General features: G+C 41.3%; 1 protein-coding gene across 1 annotated transcript; it reads right to left on the bottom strand.

Annotated features, from left to right (window-relative positions):
• Positions 1-2,347: 2,347 nt before the first annotated feature.
• Positions 2,348-13,718, bottom strand: LOC118425446 (putative protein 2). Its single transcript, XM_035834264.1, has 5 exons — positions 13,515-13,718; positions 7,138-7,241; positions 6,225-6,324; positions 4,636-4,767; positions 2,348-4,083 (listed from the first exon to the last, which is right to left on the bottom strand). The coding sequence occupies exons 1-5, from the start codon at positions 13,590-13,592 to the stop codon at positions 3,955-3,957; spliced, it is 543 nt and encodes a 180-aa protein (XP_035690157.1). The 5' UTR covers positions 13,593-13,718; the 3' UTR covers positions 2,348-3,954.

Raw genomic sequence — 13,718 nt, 5'->3', positions numbered from 1 at the left:
ATGCAAATCAACAGCTAAGTTGCATAATAAATGAGGAAATTTTATAAATCAACTGCATTCTATGATAGGATTTCAAACTTGTCATGCATGTAACTGAGAAAGAGAGAAGATATTAATCATGCAGAAGACGACCTCATAATTAATGATCGGAAAATACCATAATTCCATAGTGGTAAATGATGGGAATTTCATACAACATTATGAAGCTTAGTGGAGGTGAACATTATTAGACATAAATCATGCAAATTAGATCAATGTTTACATAATTAATCAGGAAACACTAAAATGGCCTTCTCTGCTACGATAAGACTTTCATACTTGGGACATATGCCTCTTTGATAGAGAGGATGCTCAACCTGGACAAATTGTGCAAATCAGGACCTTATTTCCATAATCAGGTGAGAAAAAAATATAAATACTTCACTCGAAAAGATTCAAACCATTTGGCGAAGGTATGAGGTCGTGGAACTCTAGTTGACATTGTTGAAATGAAGATCGCCATCACTTTAGGCAACAGTTGCACTTTTATTATTATTTATATAAATTAATGTCCCGTCATGCAGTGGTTGACCAAAAAAATGACTTATGGTCGGCAGGTTTTTCTAGGATCGGTTGGGAAACAGGAAACACAACATTTTTTTCCCTAGGCCTTACCAATCTTCATTCTATATGTATAGTCCATTCCGAGATACCACGAGGGTTTTTAGACAATAATTGTAATAAGCTGGAATTATTTTGAATAAAAGAATATCTAAGCCCCAACAGTTTTTTTTTCAAAAAAATTAATATGGAATTTTGAATGTATTAAATTTTGAATTCCTTTGAATACTTTGGAAACATTTTGAAAGAGATCACACAAAAATCTCTTTATTCACAATAATTTTCAAACATCTGCAGGATTCTTTCACTTTTATAACTATTTACAAAAACATGGTAAACCATGCCATTAAAATGGTAAAATTAATTTATTGCCCCATAAATTAATTAAAGTTAGCTCCTTTTGTCTGCCTGGCATATGTTTAGATTTCACTGATGGGCACTTGTGGATCCTTGTCAGTTTGTGGTAGTCCATTGACATGACACCTAACCATACATTGAAAGGATGTGTGAATTGCTTTCTTCCTAGCCAACTGACCCAATATTACAAAATATGGTAGAAAATGGTAAATAATGGCCAAATGCTGTTACCATTATTTACAAACTGTTAGAGGTATTCTTTTCCACATCGTGAATATTTCAAAGGTTTTACACAGTGGGGAACATATTTAGAAAGTTCAAATAGCATTTCCAAATATTTCTAAATTATGAAGTCTCCTAGAAATATAATTGAAAACAATTGAAACCATTTGTAAATGGTTACAATGGCAACCCTCGCGGTGGAATCGACTCTATACATAGCCACATGTCAGTATAATACACAGCAATCAGGTTGAGTACAGAAAAGGCCAACTAAGATCACATACAACTGTAGGTTGTGACGTTCTTCCGTCTGAAATAGCTGAGGTATGTAATGCCATGAATGAAGCCAAACTACATGCAAAGATTTTTGTATAAAGCTGCCCTGGACTCTGCTGGAGTAAGAAGAAATACCAGTAAGGCCAGACCGACTGAATCTTATGGATGACACCCTCTGGACACCCCAAAACTAATGCACACGGGTGAAAAAAAAAAAAGACAAATCCAGCAAGGAAGAAACGCTGCTAAAGCATACTAAACATAGACTAAACATACAGCCCCATGTGCCCCTTTACCCATGTTACCCCAAGAGCAGATGCCCTGACAAGCTTAAGCATGGATGCTATTGTGTAACGTGGCAACGTTTTTTTTTTAGACCAGTCGAAAATCAATGCGCACATGAATGTCATCCATGAAGTTAAATCAGTGTGGCCCAATCAACCTCGCCATAAGAGCGGAACTTGGCAGGTTTACAATATCAAGCACTCCTTGTACAAGATCTACACCAATATAAGGTACCATGTGCTCTCAAATATCAGGAAAATTCAGTTCCATTCACGAGGAGTCTGGTTATGGGTACCTACTGTTAAACCAGAACCATAATATACCATCAGTTTAATCAGAAGTGAAACAAAGTCTAAAAGACATATTTCTACAGACTTTCTATTCAGAACTCAACTATAATGGAAACAAGTGACCGTAGGTAACATACGCTGTGATGTAATCACGGTTTATGTCCGTTGTCTTCTGTGGTGTGTTACGTTGTGTTTAATATATAATTTCAGCCATCGCCAAGCCACGGCTAAATTAAGAATTAGTGATCACCCCACAAGTTGAAGTAGGAAGATACAACCGGACTCCTTCGAGCGTTGGACTTTGTACACTCTGTAACTCCAAACATATTGAAAAGTTTATTTGTATTGGAGTGTGAGTTGTATTATCAATTTAGATATACCAGCTTAAGTTAGTAAAGGACGAACCATTTGTATATATAATGAAATCATCTGACAACATTGTACTACAACAACTCTGTGAATTCATATACACTTGTTTCAAGAAGAGAAAAGAGACATGTAAATGATTGATGTAATAATAGCATAGCATTACATATTTGACAATTTTAAACAATAGATATATTAGTAGTGCATCATAGTTGTCCTGTCTTTCCCACTGACATTGTAATGATTCTATACAGAAACATTTCATGTACTACTGCATTTAGCCCATATGGGCAAGAATATGCAAATAAAGATCATTGTCATTACACCTCCACATGTTGTACCTGACTAACAGTAATCAGTCCTTGTCTACTATATATATAAGTCAACAATGGAAGGGTCATGTTTAACTACTTCCCAAGCAGAGGTTGGTGGGCAATTGTGACCTTTTCATGTCATGCTCCATTTTCTTTCTGCCAATGGGAAAGTTCTAATCTTCCCCACCAACCTCTGCTTGGAGAGTAATGTTTGGCTAGCTAAATTGGCTTCTATCTAAACTATACTTTCAATGCTTTGATATTAGAGAAAATCATCAGGTACCCTTATGGACACATATCTAATGTATTAATCTATCTACCTATTGTTTGTTCGGGTCATATTTGCACACCACATGCACACATCTACAAAAGAGTGCCCCTTCCAAAGCTCAGTTCAGTAGAGGAAACACACCCAGCAGAAGAGGAGATATCTCTTGTGTGTATCTTCCCTTTTTTCCTAGTCAGAGGGTTCCTAATGTTTGCTTTGGAGGATACATATCTGAAAGCTTTCCTTATGGCCAATTAGAGACTGTGATTCCAATGTGTTTCTCATGAGTTTCATGGTAATCAATCACCCTTAGGAGGAGAGTATAGCAGACAGCAGGCTGGCAGGTCCTTCTGTGTCTGTGGGTAGAGTAGTTGGTTATGGATATTAGCTATGTTTTCCTTTGGGTTTCACATGTGTATCCTTCAGTCACACATTAAAATCAGAATAGAAAAGTGCCCCAGTATGTGTCTACTGTATGACTGAGCTTTGTGAGCAGGAAAATACTTACAGATGTCTACCAAAGTCTAATCGTATCGATAATAATAATATAGATACTGCATAATATGCATGTTGTATCTGATGATGACTGGATAACACATAGATTTTGATGTCAAATCATCATATACACCTTCCACAGGCAACTGACTTTCTAAAAACATGTAAATACTGACAAAACTTTCAATGAAGTTCATGTACTTAACACTGGCGATGAAAAAGTACCAAAACACCACAGAACACCTGTCAGGATCCAGCTGATACAACAGCTTAACATCTATACCAGGTGTTTCTGTAATTTTGGAACTACTCTCCAAATTTCAAATTGGACTGTTAAAACTTAAACCTCAAGAAATACAAACTGCAAAAGTGCAACAAATATACTAATGTTCCTGATATACAATAAATAACAAATATGTAAGTCAGTTCTTGTCAAATTTACATCTATAAGTGTGTCCGACAACTTTTAGACAGAGTAGACTTAGCTAAGGATGTTCCGTCTATCGTACACGTTGACTCGCTGGACTTCCACTTGTTTCTTCCATCTCTGGCGTGCGCTGTCCACGCGGCCCAACATGGAGGCAGAGCGCACCAGACGTGGCCTGTCGTCCTGTAGACAGACATCACATTCAGTACACATTCACTAGAATAGGGGTGGGGCTTCCTCTAATGTTGGTAATTAGTTAATAAGGAAAACTTGAATAAAAATGTGCTAAATGACAGGAACTTAGTTTCAAATTGGTAGGAGCATCAATTGATAAGAATGATGCAAATCATGACCTAATTTGCACAAATAATGAGAAAACAGTGATGGTAAATGAAGCAAAAATCATACAGGTGGCACGTGTATAAACCTCAGGATAAAGGTGAAAACCATCAGACATACATTATGTAAATTTTCACCACATTTGCATAATCAATGAGGAAATGCCACAATAACAATAGTTTCCGGAAGAAGGAAGATTGCAACATATGTGATTTGGAAATGGGAGATGATCAATTCACATGAATTATGGTATTGAGATATTTTTTGCATATCATTTGCATTGTAATGAGCCAAAATTACTTGACAAGGTATGGGGTCCTGGAACTCTAGTTGTACATTTAGCTTGTATAAGCTGACTAGGTGTACACATGAATGTTGTATATCTGTACTACGTACCTGTGCATGTCTTGGTCCAGAGTCTGGGAAGGCCGCCTGTTGGGGCTTGGCACACAGTGGCTCCAGACACATGACGAACCCAGCATACACCACCAGTACACCAAGTACAGCTAACACAAACAGTACCAGCACCTGGGAACACACATCCACACATATGTCACACCAACTCAACATACACCACCAGTACACCAAGTACAGCTAACACAAACAGTACCAGCACCTGGGAACACACATCCACACATATGTCACACCAACTCAACATACACCACCAGTACACCAAGTACAGCTAACACAAACAGTACCAGCACCTGGGAACACACATCCACACATATGTCACACCAACTCAACATACACCACCAGTACACCAAGTACAGCTAACACAAACAGTACCAGCACCTGGGAACACACATCCACACATATGTCACACCAACTCAACATACACCACCAGTACACCAAGTACAGCTAACACAAACAGTACCAGCACCTGGGAACACACATCCACACATATGTCACACCAACTCAACATACACCACCAGTACACCAAGTACAGCTAACACAAACAGTACCAGCACCTGGGAACACACATCCACACATATGTCACACCAACTCAACATACACCACCAGTACACCAAGTACAGCTAACACAAACAGTACCAGCACCTGGGAACACACATCCACACATACATGTATGTCACACCAACTCAACATACACCACCAGTGCACCAAGTACAGCTAACACAAACAGTACCAGCACCTGGGAACACACATCCACACATATGTCACACCAACTCAACATACACCACCAGTACACCAAGTACAGCTAACACAAACAGTACCAGCACCTGGGAACACACATCCACACATACATGTATGTCACACCAACTCAACATACACCACCAGTGCACCAAGTACAGCTAACACAAACAGTACCAGCACCTGGGAACACACATCCACACATATGACACACCAACCCAGCCCCAAGTAGAGCTAACACACATCCACACATGACACACCAATGCAGCATGCACCACCTACACCCCTAATACAGCTAACACACATCCACACATGACACACCAATGCAGCATGCACCACCTACACCCCAAGAATAGCTAACAGAAATCCACACACGACACACCAACTAAACATACACTAACTATCTAACACACATCCTCACACATGGATGGATAGCTAACACACATCCTCACACATGGATGGATAGCTAACACACATCCTCACACATGGATGGATAGCTAACACACATCCTCACACAACACACCAAGGCAGCATACTTCACCTACTCTGGCCCAAGAAGACAACAGAAGAACAAGCAGAGTTTGTAGCTACATTCATTTCTACCAAGTGTCTACAATCAAACGTACAGACAAAGGTAGCATTGTTCACATGAAAATAGGATTTTTAAATGCCAGTGGGAATTGTATAATCCACCAAACAGATACCTTGTTAGCAAAATGCACCCTCCTTTTGATAATTTCCCATTCAAGTTCCAGGTTCAGTTCAAGACCTGAACCAGACCTGTACCTGAAGTTTCTGTCCTGGAACCCACCCTTAGTCTGTGAGGTGTAGCTTACCTTCATCAGCATGGTGTTCCTGCTCTCATATTCACACTCACAGCGCAGGCAGAACTCCACAGGGTTGTCAGGTAAAGGAGCCACAACTTTTCCACACTCACTACACACAGAACAGAGGGATGGGAACACTCAGCACTAACACTCTACTGAATAATACTTGTACCATCTGTTGTTGGCAGTCAGTTTTCCAACCTGGCCAGAAATATTAGGCATATGGAAAAAAATATTGTGTGGCTCTAATATTGTTGGTAGGTTTGTTTTCCAGATTTAGGCTGAGGTGATCCAACAAGTACATGCTGGACAGGAACATGTGGAGAGTCTGGTGTCAATTCTCCGAGGATCTGGATGAACTGAACTGAACATGTTGGCAAATGTAGAACTGAAATGTATTAGGTACTGGTATTTTCAAGAACTTACATATTGTGATGATATAGAAATACTTTGTACAAGCACAAGTATATCAATTAACTGAACAAAGTAGTATATTCTTACATCAACCATTCAAAGCCCTCACCTGTTAACTGTGTGAAATACATAAAGTCTGTTCCAATTTCATCACTCATGTCAGGTCAAAAATCAATGAATGTCCTTGATTGGAACACTAGTACTATACCTAGACACATAGCACAACTATCCCAAATGGCCATGTATTGTGCCTTACTCGTAGAATTGATATATCATTTCTGTATGTATGTATATGTACATGTTTTTCAAGCCCTTACACCCTTCCCAAGTACATGTCCCTCCACTGGCCATTCTTTAAATGTGTTATCCAAATCTTACATGGATAACACATGTAACAAGTGGAAAACGACATTGATCTCCTAGTGACATTAAAAGTTGAGCGCACTTTTTCCACTGTGTACAGAAGGCTCCTCCCAAGAAATCAGATCACCTTCTGCCCCTGACTTACCAGTCGTCCCTGGCAATGTTGTTCTTCAGATAGACCTTCCTGGTGACATTGTTGATGACCCGAGGTGGACACACACACTTACATCTTCTGTCATCGTACTGGCCCTGGAGGGAAACAAGGACATGGCAGCTACGTACAGAATATCAACATGGACCATCATATTTGTACAACAGTAGTGTAAATGACTGCAAGGTGTCTACGAGGCTCTTGATATGGCTGGAAGACTTATGATTTCCTTAAGCACTGGGAGGACCTTGGAAATGACACTTCCAGTTATTACTGGGTGTCCGACAACTTTCCAGGAGCTGAATTGCGAGGAGCTTAAAATAGGTCATTGCAAGGGTCTGGAGTGGCTGCCATTCGGCACTAGCTCAGGTGACCTCAATACGACAGTAATTGCTCCAGGTGCGGCCACAGGACTATGTTTTGAACCACTCACACCGGGAAGGACAACTGCTCTTTTCAATTACTGAATTAGTGCAGTGGATCCTTTAACATACTCGAAGTGTGTCTCTCCTCAATGCGGAACATCCATTCAGCAATTATCCCATCTGAGGGACAAAGGGTCATGATTGATTGGGACATGGCGCTTCTTAACCATACAAAATTCAACTTCAATCAGTCATGAGCCGTCAGTATGGTCACCCCGACCAATCCAATGGGGACAGACCTCAGGAATGTGAAACCAGACGGCCCTCGACTTTCAAGCGTACAGTCCTCTTGGAAAGCGCACGTTCCTCGCACAGTCCTCGGGAATCGGTACATTTCTAAGGGCAAGCGGACATTACCAGGACACCCTGCCAGCCTGTGAAATTGGTCGCTAACCCGACAAATCGCTCCCTAATTCATTTAAATTATTCTAATCCAAAACTTTCCCCCACCAGTGCTCTCCAACACATGTCTCAGCTCATAGCTTTTGGGGGCATGTTAGAAATGAAGCCGACCACGCAGCAGACAAATTTATCACTTCTGTGTTTTAATGGCGGCCTATCGCACACCCGGCAAGCACAACATCAAGTATAAGCCTGAATAATCATGTGCTTGTCGATTTTAAAGGTCTTATTGATGAGTTTTTTCTTACCATAGACTTCTATGTTACAATTCGTGATTTACATGGGCGCATTCATAATGAAGCTACGTAAAATTTTAGCATATTTTTCATTCTATGTTGAGCACATTTACCCTATATCGTGGGAAAAAATTGCCAACGTGAACTATACATATTATAGGTTCTTTTTTGCATTTTGCCACTTGCAGTGGCAAAATGCATTGTGGCCTGTCGCTGTTGTGATGTTGTGATGTTGAGATGTTGTGATGTTGTGATGTTGTGATGTTGGAATCTTGGGATGAACGGACCTGTTCAAAATCTGCAATGCATTTGAATACTTCTTAAAAGCTCTGTCATGAGTCATTGTTTGTGGTCTGTAATGGCCCCTAATATTTGATTAGATTAAATGAATGAAGTATGGTATTCCTTACATTGATGCAGCATATAATCAAATTATTGCTTTAAAATTTTAATGTTGCATTAGCAATTCACAAAAATGAAATGTTTTTCTAATAAATCGTATATAAGTATAACAGTTACATATAGCCTATCCCAGAGTCCCTTGAGAATTGCTTAAAATATTCAATCGTAGGATTTTGAGTGCGAAAATTTTCCGAACACGCCACGATTTTTCATCGATCGCCCTGTAATTTCGAAAAAGAACTGGACCTTCAAACTTACCAGATTTGTAGTATGTACTATGGAGACCGTGACAATGTAAAAATGTTAAAGCAGGGGGTAAACGATTGCTGAGATATCGTTTTCTGAAAAGTGCGCTTGGATGCAGGGAAGTGACTTCCGGGTTCAGGGGTCACTACACAAATACCTGATTTGCAGAGCCTACGGTGCATGCGACCCGGGTTCGAGTCCAGGGGGAGGGTGATTTTCAATTGTTCTTGTTTCCTTTTTGACATCCATTTAATATGAACAAAAGTTTCAGCACATCCCAACAACTTTACACATGCAAACCTTGGCAAAATGCCAGCTTTTTTAAAGCACTTGTTTATATAATTATAGCAATTACAAACTGCGATTAGTCAATCCCCCAAAAGAGGCACTTTTTCGCTGTTAGTGTATAACCGCACCACTCAGAACCCACGACTGTGTACCTCCGACCTGGTCGCGGCTGCAAAACTTTACCTGCTAATTTCTTCAGTTATAAACAAGCTTTCACCAATCTAACTTTGGAGATCAGTTCTGCTAGCTAAAAGGGAATTTCTCCCTACTAAAACACGCGTCCATGCAGCCGTTTATTTTTTGGCTCGGATCTCTTTTAGGGTACCCTTCGTATTAGTCTTCGTTACCCTCTAAAAACCCCACTGGGGTGTCGCTGAGGGGGGGGGGTGGCGGCTTGTGGATTAGGGCAAGGCAGCCAAACCGGCCTTAAAGGCCTCGACTGACGGGGCCTGGGCAGTGTGCCCCGGCAGTCTGTTCCACTCGACAACCGTGCGAGGGAAAAAAGAAAACTTAAAACAGTCTCTTTTAGCTGTGATTAACTGATATTTAAACATGTGACTTCCTCTGGTTCTGCGTTGGGCTGGTTTAAGATACTGAGTTGGGGATATGTTTGTGATGCCATCAGGGCTCTAGCCAGCGTACGTTTTTCCGTCAATTGACGGAAATTTTCTGCGTGTGACAGAAAAATTTTAAAACCAATCCGTCAACCTTGACGGACAAAAATCCTTGGTGGAAGCTACAGGCGGCTTGGGGACGCCATCCACGGACATAAAAGCCACACACTGTTTGTTTTGCTATTGTTATGATTGTTGACAATGTGTGTCGGCGCCCTTTCGCATACGATAATCTCATTAAAAACCCGTTTTTCAAGGTCTCAGTGCAGTCTCTGTAACTCATGGAATAGTGTTTTCGCGACAATGGGAATTGGCTGACGGAAAAAAAATTCGAGCTGGCTAGAGCCCTGGATGCCATTCACAATTTTATAGATTAGTGATTAGACGTGCGTCTCTCCTTCTGTCAGCGAGGAGTGGACATTGTAGGCTTGTGAGCATATCAGATAAACTACTGGTTCTGCGATAATCGTTGACGGTCACTCTTGCCGCTCTACGCTGCACTCTTTCTAGTGCCTGGACCCCACTGATAGTATAGGGGTCCCACACTGTTGCACTGTACTCCAAGTGTGGGCGCACCAATGCCTTATAGCATGTTGATTTGACCCGTGGTGGGCAGTGCGGTAAGTTGCGGCGAATGACCGCCAGTATTCGATTCACTTTACCAGTTGCGTATTTTGTATGTGTGTCCCACTTCATGTCGTGAGATAGTTGGACACCAAGATATGGGTGGGTTTTGACACTTGTAAGGTTTTCTGAACAAAGAACATATTGAGAAATAATTGGTTTACGTTTGTGAGTTAAATGAAGTTCTACTTCCACTCGGAGTAATACATCAATGAGAGCTTAAGACCCCCCACCCCCTCTTTAGCACATGTAACTATTAAACGTTATAACTTATATAAGTTTCTAACCATGTCAGTGGCCATAATATTTATCGGTATACACATGTATATGGCCTGTCAATGGGGGCCCCAAAGCCCTTTTCCGTAGAGCGTAATCGGCGGTTTTAATTCTACGTACTCCGTAGCGGGACCGCTCGAATTCAACGTAGAGCGTAATCGGTTCATTTTGCGTCGAGCGATATTGGCCCCTTTAATTTAACGTATTACGTAGAAGCTAACCGGATTTTACCGTAAAACGTAATTCATATTAATTTTTCGTCAAGCGTAATCAAAGTTTCATTAAACTTAACTAGTCTACCGGCAAATTTTACCCGCGAAAATGCTGGAAATTGCGTTTCAAAATTTCGCCGGACATTCCTTGCTATGGCTCAACACTTCGGCACTGGGCATGGTGAAAATATGTTGCGGGAGCGTCGTCCCCCCAACTAGTAGAAATCTTTTTACCGACCTTAGCTTAGTTAACAAGCAAAATGTGCCCCTTAAATGCAGGAAATGGCATTTCAGAGGGTCGAGATTTCAATTTTTCTCCGGGCGCCGGGCGGCCCTTGCCAAGGCTTGCGACGGCTTGGGCCTAGCCTCCGGCGCTCACGACTCTCCGGCGCTCGTCGCCCTCAAAGACGTTTCTCTGACAGAAATCTCATTACATTGAGCATATGGTCTGCCAGCAAAATTTGTCCCTCAAAATGCAGGAAATGGTGTTTCAGAGGGTAAAAATTTCCAAATTTTCCCGTACCTACCTTGCGACAGTTCGACTGTTCGTGCTTTCGGCACTCGAAATCTGAAAATGATGTTTGGGGGCGTTGCCCAGCTTAAAGCTAAAACCATGTGAATTTCTAATTGGATGCTGTTTAACTTAGCTTAGTCTGTGAGCAAAATTTGCCCTTCAAAATGCTTAAAATGGCGTTTCAGAGGGTCAAGATTTCACAATATTCCCGGGGGAGCATGCCCCCGGACGCCCTAGGATTGTCGCGCCTCCGCTTTCGGTGCTACACGTGCTGAAAATTACGTCACATAAGAAATTTGCTGTCGCCGCCTTTGGCCAGCAAGACGTCTTTAGAAGTTAAGTTTTAATCTTATTGATGGAATTATCAGTTTTGTTTAGATCTCATCTTCACATGTTCTGCCGCCGGCGGAGTTCAGCCAAAAGACAATAAATATTTGCATAATGCATTATGAAATTTCGTAATTTAGCGTAGAGCGTAATGAAGCGTCCATAATTTAGCGTATTACGTAGCCGGCCCTCCCGAATTTAGCGTAGAGCGTTGTCGGTACCCCCCTTGGGGGCCCTCGTCAATGTCAATGCTCCATAACGGCACCAGTGCAGGTATGCAGAAAAAAGTATTTCGAGCCCTGTTTACTGTCTCTAATGTCGTAACGTTTGTTTTCCTAACTATGTCTGAATTAGCGCTATGTCGGAATTAGGGCTATGTCAGGATTTTAACCATTCGCGATTAGGGCTGTGTACCGGTACACTGTACCGATACAGTACCGGTACAATCAATTAGGACCGGGTACAAAATACCGGAACTCTGGTGTACCGGTACTTGTACCGATACTTGCCTACATGAACCTAATGTTAACTATTCTCTTTTGCAATGTAAAAATACACAATATTTCTTGGAATTATGTGCAGCCAGTGCCTCCAGAATAGTAACATTTGAAACAGGGAGTTGTGGGTACAATTTCAGCAACACTTGCCTCCTGACATGTGCCTAATTTTCACGCACGTAGTTTCCAGAGGTAACCTGAGGTCAATACCTTCTCTGGAGGGAATTCCCGGAACAATCCACTTCAAGTTACTTAGAAGGGAAATGTAGGTCTTTTAAACTTCAAAAAAAGTTTTCAATATCATAAATGTGTGAGTGCACAATATACTTTAAGATATATTGAATTACAATAGAATAGTGGATCGTAATTCAGGCATTTTAATTCTCAAAATATGTTACAAATAAGTATGCAAAAATTTATTTTCTGTCCCCCCTGCAAACATAATGCCAAAGCCCCCATGGCAACAGTGGAACATGTTGCACTGCCCAGTTGTAACCACGCCTCCCAGACCTCCCCAGACAGACTTCTGGCGCCAAGCCCTGGGAGTGGCCAGTATATGGCGGGAAGCACGAAAGGAACTAGAGTTTGTTTTATAAATGACAACTTTGAGGCACATATTGTTATGGATTTCTCAACAACCAAAATAATTCATGCATTGCCACTACCACAAAGCATTTTTTTCTTCTTTTGTACTAGACAATTTACTTGTTAATACTTGCTACAAGTGGTTGGTGACTTTATGAGAACTGAAACTGATACCCCTTTCAAGTTGCCGCCAAGTTGCCACCACTGTCATAGCAAGGCTAACTCAATCAGAGTGCAGCAATATGATTGGTTGAAAAAAGTTAGGGCTGTTAACGCATGCAGGTTTCTGTGATGTGATTGGCTTAAGTAGGTCAGCTATATTCTATGTTTCTGTTGCCAGTGAGTACTGTGGAGTGTGTGGAGAGAGACTGGAGACACTCAGATTGTAGACCACATTCTTCATGTAGAAAATAATTGTACTGTTGGTAGAGGTAATCTCATAATCTGTATGTACTCCCTACTAGTACTGTACATTTAGAATCAAACATTCTATTGTTACTGCTTAAAACATGGTTCTGTGTCACTTCTGTACTTACTGAATATCGACCATTATTTGCACAAATAGTTCAGGTACATTTTCAGGTACGTACCTGTACCTAAACCCGTGTACCTGTACCTGTACCTAAAATTTGTTTAGGTACACAGCCCTATTCGCGATACAAGCTTGGTTACTAACGTTAGTGACAAGTCAAGAAGGGGGAGGGCCGAGGGAGGTAGGCTCACCTCAGCCGACACAGAATCGGCCAGCAGCACCAGCAGCAGCCAGAACACAGGCAGGAGCAGCGTACACCTGGTCATCATCGCCTGGGGAGGGCCTCAGTTTATCCAGTCGCGAGTATTTAGGGCAATGCGAGCGACTTTCTCCGTATAAGTTGCTGTGTCCTTCGTATGTATTGTATAGCGGAAATGACGTAATCGGTATAGGCG

The sequence above is a fragment of the Branchiostoma floridae genome, chromosome 11 (genome assembly GCF_000003815.2).
Source record: "Branchiostoma floridae strain S238N-H82 chromosome 11, Bfl_VNyyK, whole genome shotgun sequence".
Classification (NCBI taxonomy): domain Eukaryota; kingdom Metazoa; phylum Chordata; class Leptocardii; order Amphioxiformes; family Branchiostomatidae; genus Branchiostoma; species Branchiostoma floridae.
This window is presented reverse-complemented; position numbering and strand designations above follow the sequence as displayed.

Bases quoted from the DNA above. Each gene is read 5' to 3' on its own strand.
- LOC118425446 (XM_035834264.1), bottom strand. From the start codon at position 13,592: ATGATGACCAGGTGTACGCTGCTCCTGCCTGTGTTCTGGCTGCTGCTG. The intron at 7,242-13,514 runs GTGAGCCTACCT...GTTTCCCTCCAG, and splicing joins CCGATTCTGTGTCGGCTGAG to GGCCAGTACGATGACAGAAG. The intron at 4,768-6,224 runs GTAAGCTACACC...GTGTGTTCCCAG, and splicing joins GGAACACCATGCTGATGAAG to GTGCTGGTACTGTTTGTGTT.